This window comes from Ascaphus truei, chromosome 2, assembly GCF_040206685.1.
Source record: "Ascaphus truei isolate aAscTru1 chromosome 2, aAscTru1.hap1, whole genome shotgun sequence".
Taxonomy (NCBI): domain Eukaryota; kingdom Metazoa; phylum Chordata; class Amphibia; order Anura; family Ascaphidae; genus Ascaphus; species Ascaphus truei.
In genome coordinates, this window is record NC_134484.1 from 429,284,032 (window position 1) to 429,304,347 (window position 20,316).

Consider the following 20,316-nt stretch of genomic DNA (forward strand, 5'->3'; position numbering starts at 1 on the left):
TCACCTACACATAAGGCTATGAAGAAAACACAAAAATAAATGATTGCCATTTCAATCCAATATAGCATAGCTTTTATAAAACAGAGCAATTGTTTTAGTTGGTTTATAAAGCATTGCAAATGCTTAAATTAAGATACCGATGGAGATTAACTAAAAAGACAAAAATATCATGGCACTTTGAATATTTAGTCTTTAATATGAGCAAAAACATTAAAAAAACAACGTTAACATGAAGTCACATAATGACACCATCTGTGCACGGCACATACAGTATGTCAGGATACAGTATAACGAAAGCACAATTCAATGACTAGGTCACTGCAACTAATTCAAACACAGTTGTCACAGCTTGCACACCGCTAAATGACATTCAGAACGAGAATGTGAATGAGAACCCGATCTGCTTGTTACACAATAAAACCACTTCTAGAAGTCATGTAACTTTTTTTTCTGGATCAGATTTTGGAATCCAATCACCAAAACGTTCTGACCATTACATTCCGATACGGAGGAGAGCAAAAATAAAAGGGTCAAGAATAAAACAACTGGTCAAGATTGTTGTTCATAAATGTTTAACATGTTTTAACTCTAAAAGGAAATGCACAACGCAATTCTGGACAGAGGAACATCAGCATCCAGTCTCCGCATCATCAAGTAGGGTTTTTTTTTTGGTTTGGTTGTTTTTTAATATGGTATCCCCCCTCCTTTCTTTAATTTTTTATAATTTCCCACAGAACTACAAGGAGACATACTGCATAGCATAAGCAGACAGGATTACATGCTTTTCAAACTGGATAGGCCTTAAATAAACTAAAGACAAACATATTACTGGTCAGAAAGGAAAAAAAGCATGGTTTCCATTAAATACTCCCATGTGGAGAATATGTAACATAATCCAGCTGCCATAAAATAATATGCAGTGTAGTTATTTTTATATAATGCTCTTTAAATGTTTAACGTGACACTTTAAAAACTATGTACCTTACAGAAAGGGGACTTTTGGATTTCCTTTCTGTGGTTACTTTGGTTTCTGTCCGGCATTTACTTAATTCATGTAACATTTTCCCCCTCAAATGGTCATTTGGTACCAAAAAAAATTTACATAAAAAAACCTAGGACCTTTTTATTCTGGAGCAGATTGTATCATAAAATGTACCATCTACCCCAGAAAAATAAAACCACATACATTTCATATTCCATTTTATTAATGTTATTATCTTTCACTTTCCTTTCTGTTGCTACAGGAATAACTTCAGTACTACGGAATAGGTTGGATCCTTAAAAATAAAAGTATAATATCTCCAAGTGAATGTATTATTCTCCAGAAAACAAAAACACTTTAAGATTGCACTTACAGGCAACTGAAATACCAGTACTGTGTTACAAAGTGACTTTAAAGCCATACTCTCGGTTTACTTGAGCTAAGAATAAAATCATTTACAGACGAGAATAAAAATAAAAAGGTAGCAATGTTTATTTATTCATCTGTATTTGTTACGCACCAGTTCCCTTGGATGGAAACCCTCTTCTTGACGGAAGACCAGAAGACTCACGGTCCCTCCCATCTTGGTGCTTCTCAATAGAGACACCACTTCCTCTTGCGTTCTCCCAGTTAAATCGACACTGTTTACCTTTAAAGGAAAACCATTACAACATTTACATAGTGCAGCTTGTAGTGGTAGCTATATTCATTGATGTACTACACATGACTACTGAAATGTATTTAACACATGACCTGTATTTGCTTTGAAGCTGAAAGTAATGACCACACTGGAATGGAGGACAAACATCTTGAAGAGACTGCGTTTATGAGTCATGCAGAGTAGGAAAAAGTTACATTAATAACAAATGACTGAGCAATTAAATGTTTAGGATGATTATCATTATTATCTTTTAGAACCATTAACACAAACATTTCATTTGTATATTACAGCAATACTGAATCCTTGGTTATTTATATTTAAATGATGATGCTAAATATATTTTCTAAATCCAATGACTTTGTGATTGATCATTTCTGAATGCGCAGTTCTGGGGGGGGGGGGGGGCGAGAGAAAGAGGGTGGGAGGGGACAATGTGTTAAGAAACTAGTGCACAGTACAAATAATTCTGCAGGAACAATGAATACCAAGAGCTGACAATCTATTGTTGGTATCTGGTGTACAGGCAGATTAAGCAAATTGGGATTTCAATGTGGGCCTTACCCCCCATTTGAAAGACTGTTAAGCATTAGTACTATTAGGCCAGCCCTCCTTCCCATTTATTGAAAACATTTTATGTTGTATAGCTTTGGGTGATTTAAATTGCTGCTTATTAATAAGAACGGGCAATGGTTTCAAACATTGAGAGATGTTGCTCATTTCCTTAAACCCTAGGTTTTTTTTTAATTTGGTATTTTGTAACTTCCTAAACAGCTTTTCAATTAAAATTTGTCTTGAAATTCTTACAACCCACAGTGAACAACTAACAGGTTAGATTTCACAGCTGCAACACATTCTGTGCAGGCTTGCTCTGTGGGCAGTCGCAGAGTGTAAGGATGTGAAGAGGTCAAGTGTCATCGCAATTGTAGTTGGAGGTACAGATCTTTTCTTTGCATTTTATTTCAAGGGGATGAAGAGAGAAGCTAAAATCTCTTACTGACAATGAGAGAAAGAGGCAACAGAGACATGAGACAAAGGTCCCCAATTCAAGATGCAGTCTCGCCTGTGATGAAGACTTTAGTGTCATTCTTTCTAATAGAACGGGACTCTTCTCCAGCAGTGAAAGAAGCCTTCCCAGCTCACTTAATAATGGCCAAAGTGAGACAGAAGGGATATGAGAGAAAAGACTTAGAAGAGTACTAAAAGACATACAGTATCATGAAGGAAAATGTGTGAGAAAAACATGGGACAGTGAGAGAGGCCGTGCAAGCAACTGACACTGGCAGAAACCGTGGATGAGATTGAAGGACGGATAGATGAAAGCAGAGACAAAGGGGTCAGAAGAATGGAAAAACAGAGGGATATAAAGAAAGGACCCTGTTCAATGTGGTGTGGCAATGCTTTGTTAGAGCATTAACCTGCATTCATTGAATGGAAATAATACGCATCCAAACACACCTGCGATTTTTATTGCAGCATTTCTAGAGTTATAGGTTAAAAAGGGGAAAACAAAAACGTAATTATTAAAATTAGTCCATGGCAAGTGGATAATACTGGTGAGACTCACCCCAGAGATATCTCCTATTTATGGCCAGGTTGTGGAGGCAATTTATAGGGTAATTTTACAGGTGTAAAGAACTGTTCAAACAAAGGAGTCCTACTGAACTGAATACAATGGAACCTGTTTCCATCATTCCAGTCCATACGGTATGTGACATCATCATGAGAGCACGGGCCCCACCAAAATGCACTTTGTGGAACAGGTTTTGGTACATCATTATCTGTGCGTTATCGTGGCACACATTACACCGACCAAGGGCAGAGGAAGGGACAGATAGAAAAAGCAAGAGTGAGTTAGGGGTGAGAACACAAGTGTTTGGTAAACAAGAAGCAGAATGAATGCAAGGAGAAACAAACATGGGAAAATTGAGAGAATGAACAAGAAGAGAGAAAGACCAAGAGGAGAGACGAGGGGGCAAACAAGCAAGATTACACTTGTGCAGAAAAGATGGTGAGGGGGACGGGGACAGGATTACAATACTTGAAACGGTTAGAATAAAACGTTTATAGTTAATATCCTGAAATGTGTGCATGACAAGGATGAGGTACATACTGCCACGCTACATTTTTATTTATATAGAAACAACATAATCAATGCCAACAATACTACAATAGTAATAAAACCAGTTACCTCTAGTAATCTATCGGCAGCCTTCAGTCTGCCATCCTGAATAGCTGCTCCGCGAGGAAGAATGTTCTTGACATAGATAGGAGCTGAGCCACCAAGAGGGACATCCCGGGAAGTGATGCTAAATCCCAATCCTTCTGCACCTACATTGGATTAAAAACTAGGAAGGTTATTCACTCTTCATTGCAACTAACCTGATAAACCAAATGCTTTGTAATCATGCATTTTAGTGTGGTTAACAAATAAAAATAGCACTTGAGAGCACATTCAGATGTCTGACAGGTCTGAACCCTGCCTTTCCCCATTATCCCTTAGCATACAATGCATCCAGGGATTCTGGGAAATGACATGCAAATGAACAGTGTGTACGCTTTTACTTCATGTCCATTGTAACATGGACCCCCTATAAGCTTGTGCTGTCGTATTGCACAGCTTTTCAGCACAGCCTGGGTTATAGAAGTGCACAGCCAGTAACCCTACTCACAGACAGCTGTTTCAATCTTTTGGGTCTCATCAGTGTGAGGCTGGTTATGCGGCTTTGCAACGTGAAGTTGGAATAGGTTTCAACCGCACATTATATAAGTTATCGCGGGTAAAAAAAAGTAACAAAAACCCTCCACCGTACAGTGTACAGCAGCGGTGCGCAAACTGGGGGAAGCGAGAGTGGGGGTGCGGGCAGTTGCAGAGGTCCCGCACTCTTACCCAAGGCATTTAAATTAAATGCCGGGGGACCGCACAAGGCCTCTGCAACCTCTACTTACTGAGGTTCAGCAGACTTGGACGCGTGACCATGGCAACGCAGCGTCAAATGATGCCGCGGGGTCATGTGACATCACGGTTGCCTTGGTAAAGTGGCGGGTCACGTGACGTCACACGACCCCTGCGGCCTGAGATAAGGGGGTGGCGCAGGAACCGAGGGAGCAAGGCAGTTTGCAATACAATAAGTTTGCGCGCCCCTGGTGAACAGTATAGAAAAATATCACTTGTGAGCACATTCACATGACATACGTGTTTAAAACACTTATGCGAGCATAAAAAGTGGGCAAAAGCAAAGCCAGTCTTCCTCGATTTACCTTTCGGTAGAACTACGAACACAAGCTCTCAGTATTGTTACCAGGTGGCTTCTCAAAAAAATACTGGACACAACGGTGAAAAATGCAGCGTGCTCGAAAAGCCGGTGGGGAGGTATGTTATTAGCTATTAGAGTTAAATTAATGCTGTATGTTACAGAATATGCAAATTGGTGCATACGTGGAGTGAACTTTAGGGAAAAAATGACATAACGGATCAGATAATTTATAAATAACATACCTGCAGTAATACATGGCGAGCTATACTGATCTTAATGCTCCTCTCAAACTACTTCCAAGATTGATGCAACCCCCCACATTCTCTCACACCACCCACTCCTCCTAACTCATTATCACCTCCCTCCCTCACCATTACCCTACCCTCTCCCCCCCTCCTTCACCTTCCCCTCCAGCCCCTCTCCTTCCTTACCACCACCCGCCTCCTCCTCCTCCTCCTCTTTCCTCACCACCACCACCCTCATCCCCTCCTGGTATCTTACCTCTGGTGGCAGGGACAGAGTGGAACTTTTCTCTCCTCTCCCACATGCAAAACTGGGAGGAAACTACATTTCCCAGCATACAAATGGGGGGGAGCTGTGCATGACGTTGAGCCCTCACCATTGGTTAGTCTTCTCCTCAGCTGGCAAGGGGGGGGGGAGGATGTGCCCGTTTCCATGGTTAACAGATGCTGCTGCTTCTGAATCAGAGGTAAGAGTGGGTACGCTGCACCCGGCCACCCTTCCCACTCCCGCTGCCCGCACATCATGAGAGGGAAAACACCGGACATGTATTACCTCTCATTATTTACCGGACAGATCGGCAAAATACCAGTCTGCCCGGTTCAAAACCGGAGACCTGGCAACCCTAGCTTTCAACCTACACAACTATTTTATATTAAAGCAGCAAAAATCGCTCAAAATCTTCAGCATCTGTCAATGGGAATTACACACTTGCTTAAACCGTTACATGAGAGAAGATATACAATTTTGTATCCATATAATTTTACCATCTCAAGAGCTCCAGGAATCAAAACAATCAAAGAAAAAGAGTCTTCTATGGCATATAATTACTGGTTTAAAATGTACATCAAAAATTATTTATTTTTTCTTCGCTGTTTTTCTTTGTAGATTAGTCCTGCAAATTGTGGCACTAAATCTGTGTTTATAATAAGAAATAAAGATAGTGGAGTCATAAAGGTAAAGTAGTGTTTAATCCTTCGTTCTCGCCGCATCTCTGCAGGGAGCCAATGGAAGAGCTGCGTGTCTCCACACATCCCCATTGGCTCCCTGCTGGGCAGAGACGCAGGCACGGGACTAAATAATGTGCATTTATTAAGACTGTCAAGGTTTGGCTTCTTGCTAAAAGCACTTGTTTGAGTTTTCAGGCGGCTTTCTAACGGGAAAGTTAATATAACTGTATACTTTGGCCTAATAAGCTCCTGTCACGGGCTGCTTGTTTAGTATCTATTTATAATAAGCATTGGCAAATAAGAAAATATCTGTAAGTTTGCAAGAAGTGTTTTTACTTCCTTGGACCTGCTGATTAAATAGGCCCCCCCAAAAAATGTAATGACTCGCACGTCTGAAGAAAAAAATATATAAATGAAATAATCTGTCACAGATGTACATTGGAGCTTCTTTCATTACTGTTGTACATTTGAGGTCACTTTCCAGTAGCGCTCCAGTTGGCAGATTTAAGTATTTAAATAATGTGTAATTGTAAACCTTACAATGCTCAAACAGATTCTTCTTTTTGCAAACAGTTGTGTTTGCTTTGCCGTGGTCACATGTGTCACGGTCAGATGCTTAATTCGCCTTTAATTTCAGAGCGATGTTCGCAGGGTCAGCGAGATATGCCAATCACCCATTTAACTATCCAAAAACATGCCAAAAGGGCCGGCGCTCATTTCAGCAACTTTGAAATCCCATTGTCACCTTATCCATGTCTGCTTGATTAACTACCGCCTGAAAAAGCTTTAACGTACATTAAATCATGAAACAAACACTAAAAAGAGACTGAGGAATATTTTCACTTTACTGCAAATCTAATATACTATATGTTAATGATCATTTGTGTCAGTCACTGCATGCTATACACTGACAGGCAATACTTTAGATCAGGAAATCAGGTGCTTGTCTCTTATGTTCAAAATATGGATGAATCATTCAAACGTAATAATAATAATAATGTTAGAATCCAGATTGCAAATATCATTGTCAATATTCTAACAATGATGTTCAAGAAAGCATTAAAAACATATCAATTGTTATTTAGAAAAGTTTACAGATATTCTGCTCTGACTGAAACATGTTATTGACCTTTTCTCTTGGCTTTACTCAACAGCAAATTACCACGAGATTGTAGCACAGTAATAAATATGAGGGAATATCATAATTACGGAATAAAGCGGGTTGGAACATCTTTCTTGGCCGGGGAATATTTTAGTGAGAACAGTGCTGCTCAGACTTAATAATGTAATAATCTTAAAGGTTAAACTAAAATAACAACCTATACTATAGTTGGTGAAATAATTTTTTCCCATGACTGCTTCAGAATTTAAATTAGGATTATTAACTTTGTAAATGTAGTCCCAAAAGCCTACATGGAAAATCACAAATGATACAATATACATTGCACCTGTCAGTGGTAAGGGCCCATAGGAAATAGGATATTTAAGGGCATTGGCTAATGCTCATTTTTTGTTCTAATAAAGGAAGCAGATCAATACCTTTACAGCAATGCAACTATCTAAACTGCTGATCGATCCGTTCTCTTGTGATCAATCGGTGAAGATCCTGCTTAACAGGGTTCCCAATATGGCTGCCTATTACAAAAAGTGCTGTCGCTTCCTCAATACATTAAAACTCATAAAAAGGGGAAAACAGAAAAATATATTCAATATCTAACACTATACATCGGATTTATTTAAAAAAAAAACAACACCCAGGATTTTGAATGTAATGATTTGTTAAGGCTGGAGATCAGAGTTCTAGAGCAGCTCTGAGAACATTGCAAAGGATGCCATGAATACCTCAATGTGTAGTGCTGCGCTGCGCACACAGTCCCTGTTCCAATTAACTTATCAGGCAGGTTTGGAGCCTGAGATTCTGGGAGATAAAAGTACTTTAAATCTCACACAACACCAGTGGAATATAAACAGTGACTGCTTCTCCCACACCAGCTTTTCTAAAATAGAAACTTGCCAGATATTTTCCCAATAAATGAAGTGAACAGAAAATAAAATAAACAAAAATCAGCTTGGCGAGTGGAACAGCGTAGTTAAATATCTAAATGCTCACACCCGCCCTCCTCCGTAGGTAATGCCTGTTGCATGAGAGCATCAGTCACTAAAAATAAACACAATCATAGCTTCAAAGATTGTGTTCTTTAAATCTAAGCACTATCACATACTACCAAACATTCTCTGGTGCCTAACAACATATTAACTCTTCCCAGACTGACCTGCTGCCAATACGCTGCGATGTGTTGCAGGGAAGGGCTTACAAATATATATATATATATATATATTCAACAATAAAGATGCGCAACATTTTTGACTGAAAATGTGCTTCTTTAAAAAATAAATAGGTTATGAAATTGTCATTGTTTGCAAGCCATTCCCTGATTCAGAAAGGATGGGAGGGAGGAAGGCGACATATCCCCTCCCAAAACAGTCCCGTATACAACACGTGCAGAGATTATACCAGATAACACGCCGGACACCCAAATTAACTCATTTGAATATGCAAAATATATACAAATGAATTTAATTCTCAGCTCTCTCTCCACGTGTTGAATAGAGGAGTGTTTTGGGAAGGTATACAAGTCTCCTCCCTTCCTCCCATCCTATTAAATAGGACGCTCTCCTCGACTGCAAGCGCCATATTTCAGGCACTGAATGGGAACACATTTTTTTCCGAAAATACTCTGACTCCTAAGCCACCACGTTTGGCCAAAATTCAACAAATTCGCCCAAATATTTGGGGCTCAAACTTGTACGTTTGAAAACATTTGGGGGAGGAGGGGGAAATTTGCAAAACGAACACCCCACATCTCTACAGTGGCGTTGTTTTCTGCTGGACAGCGCTGGAAGTCATTGTAAACCTTCTCATGCTGGCTGGCTTATGTTGCCCTTTTTATTAATGAACAACATCTAGTTCACTACCTGCAGGGGGCAACTTCAGAAATGCTCAGCACAGCGTTATACTGCTATATGGTATAACACAGGGGTGGGCAACTCCTATCCTGAAAACCAGACCTGTTGGTGGCCCTTGAGGACTGGCGTTGACCACCCCTGGTATAACAGGTTCCCCCCTAAAGAGAAACCACAGATTTAACGGTTGTGCTTTTTGACTGCGTGAGACATGACAAGAAAAAGCGCACACAGCACAATTTATCTCTGGATACCGTACCAACATGTATCCTGCTGTAAATCTCTCAATGACATAGATAATTATTTCTGTAATTAAAATTAGAGACAATTATCTACAAGAGCAGCTTCCATTACACCACTAATCTACTTGGAAACATTCAATTACAGGCAAGTCTAACGCTGTTGTAATAGACATGGTTATGGTTCATAAAAACACTCCATGCTAAAAAAAAACCTCACTTGACCATAACTGAGGAGAATAAAATCTTCCCACGGAGACTGGGCATATTTGTAGTCGCTAGAGGACAAAATTATCTTTTTCTATGCTTCAGTAAGTTCGCTCCATCATTTAGATGAAATATTGAATTTTAAAGAACATATATCAAATCAAGGAGCTGGGACACAAGAGATTGACAGGCCTTATAAATAATACAATGCATATGTATATGCCGACATTTCCTTTAAAAGCATATATACAGTATATAGAGGTGTAGCTGCACATACATACACAGATATATACATACACAGTATTTCTCATCTTTTTGGAATATAAACGGATCTTCATTCTTTGTCTCCAAATAGCTCCATAATACTCCAATTTCATGCGCTAAACCAATTCTCTAGTTATTTTTAAGTAGGTATGTTTTTAATGATTCATTTTCTAGGCTTCAGTTTAAATAGCATTGAAAACTCGTAATTTGGTGCTGCATCAGATACATGCGACTGACAGGAATATGTTGGCCCTACTGCAAGTCATCCGTTTCTCCTGCATATACCACTTACTTCCATGTCTTCAGGCACCAAGATACAGTATGTAGTACAGTATATTGGTTTCAATAACGCTCATATGCATAAAACGCATATAACTGAGTTTAATTTGTAGTGTTAAGAGAAAGCAGAATGACTGGGATTCAGTCCTGCTCCGTTATAGCAACTTTTAGCCCTATTATTGACATCCTACTAATGACTAACAGCTTTATTAGTAGAGACAGAGTACAATACATTGGTTTCCTTGTGTATGGGAGAAGCAGAACATAGTGACAAAGTTAATGGCCTTGAGTGCACAATCTTGTGCTTTCCATTCTAACTTCCCTCATCTTCACATTTCAGGTAATTTCAAGTACTCATGGCTCGAGAAGCAAACCTTGGATTCCTTTTTCTCTGGGATTCGTTGCTCTCGTACCATTGTAAGTTCAGCACTTTAGCAAAAAAGAGTGCTGGTAAAGAAAAAAAATCACTATTATGCACGAAGCAGGAAACCTACCTTTCTTTAGCTGAATGTTTAGCTTCTTTCCTTTTTTAGTATTATAACCGCTGTTAGGAGAGGGGCTGACAACGCGTTGTGGCGATGGCGTGAGGCCAGTTGGTGGTTTTCCTGCTGAATTCACACTTTGAGGTAGATGTGAGAAAGAGTCTGTGTGCTCAGTCTGGTTGCCCTGCCTGGGTATTCTTTGTATTGTGTGATCGGGGCCAGCACTACTAAACTGTCTATTATCCACATACTGAGCGTCGGGACCGAGTTGATTGGAGTAGTAGGTATTGTTCTCGCTTTGGGATAATTGTTCGTATGGTTCTTTGTTCACTGCTGGGACCACATGGAACCAAATCATGGGTGAACGCATGGCTAGGCGGAACATATTCTGTGCTCTGGATAACAAAATGGAAAGAAGATTAGCAAATTACCACTAGCAAGTCATTATGAGCATAATTACACTTTCTAGTTACACAAAAAGGGTTGACTCGTGCTACTGCAGATATAAAAACCGATATAATTTTTTTAATTTTTTTATTTTTTTTTTAAGTATTTGCAATCACTTGTTAGTATGACAGTTAGTCACAATTAATGTGGATTTCCAAGTCATATAAAACAGTGAGGCGTACTGAGGAAAAAAAGCCACAAACTCAGAATTCTGCTGAGATGTGCTGCTCGATTGCAATGCATATATTTAGTAGCCCCGGCTTCAGATGCAACAATGGAGGACAGATATAGCTGTTACAGCAACTAATATTTACACTTGTTGGTAATGTATAGCTCAAAAGGTAGGCAACTCCAGTCCTCAAGGGCTACCAACAGGTCAGGTTTTAAGGATATACCAGCTTCAGCACAGGTGGCTCGATCAGCGTCTCAGTCGAAGACTGGCCCTTGAGGACGGGAGTGGCACGCCCTTGGGATAGATGCTAGAAGACAGTTATCCGATCTTGGATCAAAGGATGTATTTAATATAACTAGGCAGTTATTTTTTATATATGTACAATTTGAAATGTACAATCAATTTTTATTTATATTATTTTCATACTTGTCATGTCGTGCAGGTTTTGAAATGATATAAATATAACAAGACATGAGCCCTTGATAAACCCCACGTGTGTAAAAGGCATCAGTCATAACACACACGGATTGAAACCTGGTGCAATGTACATCTGTTGCTATCCCCTTGATTTTAACCAGGTGTGAATATGAATGGTTTCTGATACAGAAGTATTGATCTTAAACGGCTGTGTTATATGATTCTTGGCAGGTCTGGACAACAAATGATACAATAATCAAAGTTTAGCAACCTTTTCCACATTTGGAGAGAAAATAAAAAAAAGATGTCAGGTAAACAGTCTGCACAACATTACGCCCAGTAATTGTGGGACACCTATACTAAAAGCACCCTTAGGTATCGCTCTCAGAACAGTCACTTTTTTTGCCCTCTTGGCTGGATGAGTAGAAACTTTGACTGGTTCACAACATAACTTTTGAAAATGACCATGGTAAAGGGTTGATACATTTCAGCCACAATAAAAGCAGCTCTGTAGCAGGCAAACTAGATATATCAGTGAATATTAATAGCAAAGTGATGTAAAACTACCACACAGTGTGTGTGTGAAAACTAAAAGATTCAAACAGGAAACAAAGAAGGTCTGAAAAGTACTCGGGCATACCTAGAGATACATTATTAGGTAACATTTTTTATGTAATACAAATGTTTAATATTTATTAATTAGATATTGAAAAGCAGTTGTTCGTGGCTATGCTTGAGTCCTAATCAGACACCCTCCTGTTCCCGGTTTTCTTTTTTTGTGTATAGTTAGAGGATGCACAACTAATAAAGGGGAGTACAACAGCTCACAGTTTAAAGCAGCTTTTCTGCTTGGGACGGACGGGTGAGTTCCCCAGGTGTGAAGCAGGGGGTTTCCGGAGCTGAACCGTGTTCCTTTGAGCTGGGTGGACCACCTGCTTCCTGAGAGATATACTTCTGAAGTTATGCAGCACCGGCTGAACACACAATATGGCCGCTTAAAGGTCCAGCAGGCAGACAGGAAGCTGCAATATCATCGCATGAGGCTTCCTACTCATCCCCACTGCAATGGACCTTTAAACAGGATTGATATCCCTGCATCACCTTCTGAGGTAAGTATCTCAGAAAGCAGGGGTGAAACTGAAGCAGTTCAGCTCCGGAGACGCCCTGCTTCACACCTGGGGAGTGTTATTTTATTTATTTATTATTTTTTGAAGGGCATGGTTCTTTAACATCCTAATCGTAGTACTGCACACTTATGACCCTGTAGAAATCAGGGGATGCAAAACAGAAAACCAAGGTAAAGCAATTAATAGTATGAATTGATGAAAGAAATCCCATCGTAAATAAAACCTAGCTTTTAAGAAGTCATCAAAAATCAAATATGAAGGAACTGCTTGATCTAAAAAAAGATTAGTAATACAAACAAGTGTTCCTTTTCACTTTAGTGTAACCAGATGCGAGATTCATTCAAATTCAATTTTAAATGACTTAAAAGTTAGGTTTTATTAATATGACACATTGAAGTTCATTGAAACAAAACGCTGGGATATCCTGAATCTGTTCATTCTATTCATAGTTAGATGTTAACACTATGTATTGCACCCATTACACAACATGAGGACATTAGATATGGTTGTGGTTTTTTTTTTTTAATAGGCTTTGAATATGTAGTAGAAAGTTTATATAAATGTAGATTTTGTGCTTTTTGTGTGCATGATCGTACCTTTTCTTACTAAACTTATATTGATTTGAATAAACTGCCTTATTCATAATACCCCCTCAACAATCACCATAAAAATGTGTGCAAACACAGTGAAACAAGTAACCTGAAATTCTGCTTTCTTTACTATGATTGCATTTGTTTTGGCGTTTTTATTTTTTGCACAAAGAAGGAATGTTCATAATAACAATAAACATGTGTTATATATAACAGGCATATCATTATTTATTGATAACGTGCCAACGTATTCCGTAGTGCAGTACAATAGGGGTGGAGGACGAAGGCAATAAAAGCTGAAACATTAACATACACTGACACAGGCATATGCATATACCCCTTCAGGGCAGACACGCGTAAAATATAATGGCGACTAAATTTGGTAAATTATGCTCGACAAACACAAGCAAATGACATGACTTTCTCCTAGTACCACTTACTATTGACTCACTTGACGTATAGTGCAACTGGTCAATTTGTGAGATTGCTTGGCTAATGAGCACCAGTGTTGATGCTATTAAGTACGTAAGATTCCTTGTTCTTCCCAGACTGATGTACAAGATATACGCCCAATTAAAAAAAAAAATATTACCAGCCGTTTTATCCAACACCCCCCTCCTCCCCCATTTTTCTTTTCATTTAATACAGTTCAACCTTGTATCGTTTCAACATCATGATTATTTCGTGTTTTGCGATATACTGTAAGCAAAAATATAGCCAACCACCCGCCTCCAAAAACAATGTGGGATTCAGTCTTGACTGGAAAAAACAATCCGCTCCTGTCCAGGTTTGATCTCATTTCACTGCATTGGATATGCACTACTCCAGGAGTGGCCAACTCCAGTCCTCAAGGGCCACCAACAAGTCAAGTTTTCAGTATATCCCTGCTTCAGCAAAGGTGGCTCAATCAGTGGCTCAGTCTTTGACTACTTGAGCCACCTGTGTTGAAGCAGGGATATCATGAAAACCTAACCTGTTGTTGGCCCTTGAGGACTGGAGTTGGCCACACAGTAGCTAACAAATGGGGATGCTAGTAACCCATCTATAAGAGCACTTACTGTTCAAATCTTCTGTTGCGAAGGTCGCCGTTGTTAATTCTGACGATGCAATCATTCTCATGAAAAAGATTCTCTCGTTCAGCTTTGCCACCTTTCTCCAGCCGTTTCACTAATAGCCCCAGGGTCCTGGAACGTTAAGATGGCAAATGATTATATGTGCAATCGTTTTTATCTGGTAAACATTGGCTGGCACAGATGAGAATACATGAGCAGTACAGTATATAGGACAAGGAAGATATTGGCATTCCCTAATGATGAAAGGTTAAACCAGCAGAAAGGGAGTGAATGAAGAATGCCTCGCTCAACAGGATTTCATATCTAAGTGCACTCGGCTAAGAATAACAAGAGGGAATAAATAATTAAGGCAGTTTGTGTCCTTTATTCACAGATAGAGGACCAAGAAGATGTGACAGTGGGAATAACGTTTCCTTATAGTTGGGAAGAGACGACCATGTGAATATGAAAGCAGGGCTGACACTCTGTAAATGGTGTGTAGTGCAAATAGAAGTAGTCCGTATATGAACACAATTAGAATAGCCGATTTGTTATCAGCTACAAGTACAATTGAAGAACTGATCACCACAAAGTCTGAACCCCAACTATAGCAAAATTTAAGTGCAGTAGGATTGTTAAAAAACAAAACAGAGCGCTATCTCTGCCAGAGACATCCTCCATTACCGACGTTGGGATACTGACAGTGGCCATGTGGTGGCTGCACTAGCAATCATGTGACTCTGGATGATTAAGTGCTTTTACTTTAATGCAACATGTGTTGATAAATAGGACTCAAGCTGACGATTTTAGTTACACGGCTTCCCTGCAAACAATTTCACAGCAACACTACTAAAAGAAGTAAGTAAAAAGATTGGTGTCACCAAGCAGACGTTTTGTAAAATAATCAGGTAATGGGACAGAAATGTGAAACAATACTTTGGAGCCTTGATTTGGTACATTTACTTAAGTGCAACAAAGAAGTAATGTTCAGTTGTCGACTAAATTATGCAATACAAACTCAAAATAGGCAATATGCAACATTACCATACTTATTACTTGGTATTTCTATTTTATGGTAGCTTTAATATGAGTTTTTAAAGGAAATCAGTTTATTTTCAGCACTGTTTGACTTGGTTTACAAAAAACAACTCATCTCCTTAAAGAAGAAAATATCAGCATTATTAATCCCAGCTGCAGGCAAAACAACAACATAAATAAAAGCTTAATTTGAGAAAACATTTTCCAGTAATTTACAGTGTGCAAGCCATCTTATTTTGAAAAAAAGGAAGCACGCTATGCGAGATTAAAGTTTTTTGGTCACGGAAGAAATGATATCTTGAAAGATATTGCTAATTAAAGCGACATGGTGCGCTTGTGATAGGTACTAGAGAATAAAGTAATAGAAAAAGAATTGTTGTAATAAGCACAGCAGTGGTAATAAAACGCTTCCCATAATCCCTGGCAGCTCACTTACAATGCAATTCAATCTTTGGCCAACTAGGGGGATAACCACTTTTAAGGCAGTATCCTGACCTGTACAGGCTTGGTGAGATAACAGCTTTGAAAGGCTCAGGGACAGAGTCTGCCAAGCCATTGAACGTGTTTAGAATGTAAGTACATGTATTTAACCCTTGTTCTCAGCAATGCATTACAGAAAATTGGTTACACAAGCAATCTTACTTGGATGTATGAGTTTCCTTTTTTTAAAACAATAGTCAACTTCTCAATGGAATCCACTTCCATAAAAAGATGCATCACTCCCACAGAAGCCGATATGGAGTTTAAATACCATAATGTTAGCATATGGCCCTCTGAGAATGTCACGCTCTTGTTTTAAAAGAAAATGTTTAATCTAGTGTTAAAAATCATGATTTTCTTAATCTTTAGTGCAGTGTTTCTCAACCAGGTGTGTGGATACCCTCTGCCATGGGTGCCACGGCTGTAGGGGAAAAACTCATATGGCGGCTCAGCGAGCCCCTCCTGCGTGGTGATCCGCCTCTGCCCTCTTAGGCCGTGATGATACAGCACGCGCTGATGACAATCTTAAATTGCTGAATGCCTATGAGGCCGCCCCTAGTGTGCGCTCAAGCATGCGACTGAGTGCGATTGCACGAGTGCGCTTTAAAAAGACAGAATTGTCTTTTAAGGGATACGGGAGCGCACCTGCGCCCGGGACATGTTGGGACCTCCCTCTCCAGACACTGCTTCCTGGTCTTATAAATGGCAAGTTTAGCCAATGCCAGGAGCAGGTTGATGAGGAGATCCCTTGGCTTATTTTCCCGGAACACTGGGCTCCCAAAAATAAAAAGAAGAGGGAAAAAGTGCAGCCAGAACTGCAGGATTAGGCCACTCAAGGTGGATAAGAGGGGCTGCAGTCTGGCGCAGCTAAAATAAATATGGTCCCTTTCGCCACAGAAGGGGCAGGTGAGTCCGTGAAGTGGGCCAAGTACTCTCCCGTGCTCAGTGCACCGTGGAGGACTCTACAACTCAAATTCCCTGTGGGGCGGGGAAACCAACTCTGAATAGAGTTGTCTCTCGCCCACGTTTGAAGGCAGTAACCGCCTCCAGATGGTATCGGGGCAGGTGACAAGGGCGAGGTAGTGCACTGTATGGAGCATGAGAGAGTACAGCCCTTTCTACGGCATGCCGCAGAAACATGCCAACCTCCCTACTGAGGTTGCGAACCAGAGGATCCTGAGGGGGTTGCCGTGGCTTCGGTCCCATGCAAAGATCCGGAGAGCTGGGGGTGATAGGTGGGTAGGGCTCTCCGGCCACCCTCGATGAAGGTTCGTGAGTCGGGGGAGATGGCATCTTTAATCTCCTGTATCAGACGACAAGGGACACGGGCAGTAGGCAGATCCATACGGTGCCCGAACAGCTCTGCCCCTACCCAGTCCCGTCGCTCATACACCAGGAGATCCGACACCGGTCATCCGAGCCAAGATTATTTGGCAGCAGATATAGGTTGAAGCCAACATCCGAGCCCTCACCACTGGATTAGACAGCAGGGGCTCGGCGAAGGAAACCAACCCCCACCGCCGCCTGTCCTTTCCTGGCCACGGAGATCTGGCTCCAGGCCCTTAGTAAGTTCCAGTAGTATGCAGGCAGCACCGAGAGGTCTCTACCTAACCCCTCGGGCTTGATGATAAACAGTTGCTGCTCATACTCCATATTGCGTAGCTGGCAAAAGAAACTGGTCGCCAGCTGACACCACTGCGGAGATGCATCTCTGCAGGTATAGAAAGCGAAAAGTGTGCATCTGGGAGTGGACACACACCACTCCCTGTCCACCCTCTCCCAGAGGGATGCACGCAACACCTGCAGAGACCCAATGCTTCCCCATCCAGATAAAGTCCAACAACTTCCTCTGGATCTTGCTGACAAATTCATGGGTTGCACCCATGGGTATCAGCCGGTGCCACAGCTGACTGGCCACCAGCTGGTGGATCACCAGAGTCTTTCCCCTGAGGGAAAGCATTTGACAGATACGCCCACGACCGCAGACGAGCGATGACTCATTCTTCAAGATCACTGTTTTTTGGGGCCGGGTTCTCCGCAGCTAGACTCCAAGATTCTTGATAGTATCGCTCTCCCAAGACACATTATGAAACGTAGGGGGCACGGAGTCTACCTGTAAGGGACCTACAAAAAGGCCGGAGCACTTGGACCTGTTGATCCGAGCAGAAGAGGCTGCGGTGTAGACCTCTTGGCACACTTGTGCCCACTCCAGATCAACTTGGTCACAGACGTCTACTCTCGCCAGATGTCTACCAAGGAGTTGCGGGCGATGATCTCTCGCAGGGTCGATGCAGAGTACCGGTGTGGCTCTGCACCATTCTGGCCCAGAACCTCGAGGGTGCAGTTGAAATCACCCCCGAGCACCACGTACTCATCCGCATCGACTGTCTCCAGGTATTCAGACAGTCTGACGAACTGCATTCTCAAAGGTCCGGTGGCAGGAGTATACATGTTCAAGAAATTGAGCGTGCAGTCTTCGTGCCAGACCCAGAGATTCAACAGATGGCCTTGAACAACAACTTTGGCAAGCAGTAGCTCTGGCTGAAAGGACTCAGAACAGGGTCACCACCCCACTAGATGACACCTTGAGGTGGCTGAAGACCCTGCCTCGCCACTCCAGATGCCAGCTGGCTTCGGTCTCTGGAGTGGTATGGTTTTCCTGCAGGAAGCTCAGAATACCCTCCCAACTGTAAAAAGGAGAGTACCTGGAACCTGCGAAACCAGTCTTTACAGCCATTTACATTAAGCGTACCGATGGTCAAAGCCATTGGTAGTTAGGAGTTTATCTTCTGCTTCACACATTCGCTCTGGGTGCTGAATCCTGAGTAGTCATATGGACTCGCAATAAGTGGTAAAAACCTGGGCGCAAACATGGTCAAGGGTCCCAGAGTTTTTGGCCCTGTGGTTGGCCCTCATATATTCCGAGAGTGCGGAGAATGAGTGAGGCATCCGTCCACCTCTCGAGGGCCAACTGCACCTTCATGCTTCTCTGCCCGTAGAGGGTACTTTCCAGGAACTCCACTAGTTCCTGGGCAGGGATAACGGAGGTCAAGGAGTCCACTGACTCCGCAGTGCCAGAGGACTACTCACTGAGCCCCCAACTCCCCGGGCTTTTCTTGGCTGATTATCTCAAAACTCCCGCCCATCCCTTCGGTAATTAATTTCCTCAGCCTTAGAATGGGCCCCCCTGTGACAGGATGAAGTCAACCCCTATCAGCTATGCCTGGGAAACATATGTCTGAGTGCTTCATCCAGCACTCAGAAGGTTAACTCAGGAGGAAGCTAGGTAATCAGGAGGTAAGCTGACACCTGATAACCAGCAAGGTATAAAAGGATGTTGTTTCTGGCAGTAGCTGGCTGCCATAGACCAGAGCACGCTGCTATGTGAGCTGCTAGCCAGACGGATTCACCAAACTAACTCCTTCAACCAAAGTAAGAATTGTTCATTTGTTTTCCTGACTGCTTAATATACACTTACGGTTTGGTAAATGGTTTAGCCAGCCAGCCTGCTTCATAGGCCTGGAGTGTTAGTCAGTTCTCCCAATGTGGAGCAGGATTTGTTTTGGTGTTTAAAGGGACAGTGTACCCACATGTTATGTTATGCTGTGGAGAAATAAAGCCACTGAACGTTTTCATTATCCTGAAACTACACATGTGGACTGTTCCCTGACCTCGGCTACAGGCCGTCCTGCCACACCCCCCTTTGGTGTTTTCACGGGGGGTCCATCGTACCCTCTACATTCGACTCTGGGGTAGGAAGTTCAGGGGCAGCTGGTGGACCATGGGGGCCACAGAGGCACACAGTGCCTTCACTGCTTCCGCCACCTGGGCAGATGCTGCAATCGTGGGAGGGTTCTCCTCAGCGAGCACCCCATGGGGAGGGTCCAGCCCTGCTGGCGCCTCCTGCAGAGAGCCCAACTGAGATTCCCCACATAGAGGGCCCACCTCAGACACCTCCTCGATGTAATTTGGAGCACTTGCACAGCACCCCCACTCATATCTTCCTCCCCCTCATCCCGACCACCCCTTAATCCCACTCAGAGTCATCCATGGGGTCAACCCAATTTCATCCCTCTCCTCCGGTGACACGAGCTAGGGTATTGCCCAAGGTGTGTCACCTGAAGGTGGCACAGCCGGAGGGGGATCCTGGCCGACCCCAGAGTCCCCGAAGACAGCTGCATCCGGTGTGGTAGATCCACCGGAACTAAAGTCCCCGGGGACTACCTTCCAATTGAGAGAGGTATTAGAAGGCACCCCCAACGTCTATGCCCAGGGGCAGTGCCTCATGCAGTATAAGGACTCTGGCCTCCCACCCCTGAAATTTTAGGTACCTTCCTTTCCCCTCTCACTTCCTCCAGATCCCATGACACTATGGCCTCACCCTCATGGGGATCTCAAGTGGTGTCCGGCCCACACTGGCTGATCTTAACCAGTGCCACCCTGTGCAGAACTGATGCTTTGTTCCGCTTAG

At 42.1% G+C, this 20,316-nt stretch overlaps 1 protein-coding gene across 10 annotated transcripts in view; it reads right to left on the bottom strand.

Moving 5' to 3' along the window:
• The window catches only part of PARD3 (par-3 family cell polarity regulator), a 609,688-nt gene that overhangs the window by 285,914 nt on the left and 303,458 nt on the right, over nt 1–20,316 (bottom strand). For all 10 annotated transcript variants that reach the window (XM_075587739.1, XM_075587740.1, XM_075587743.1 and 7 more), the window contains 4 exons: nt 14,334–14,459; nt 10,535–10,917; nt 3,832–3,971; nt 1,503–1,631 (listed from right to left, as the gene is read on the bottom strand). In XM_075587739.1, coding sequence (XP_075443854.1) covers nt 1,503–1,631; nt 3,832–3,971; nt 10,535–10,917; nt 14,334–14,459 — 778 coding nt within the window. The remainder of the gene's footprint in view (nt 1–1,502; nt 1,632–3,831; nt 3,972–10,534; nt 10,918–14,333; nt 14,460–20,316) is intronic.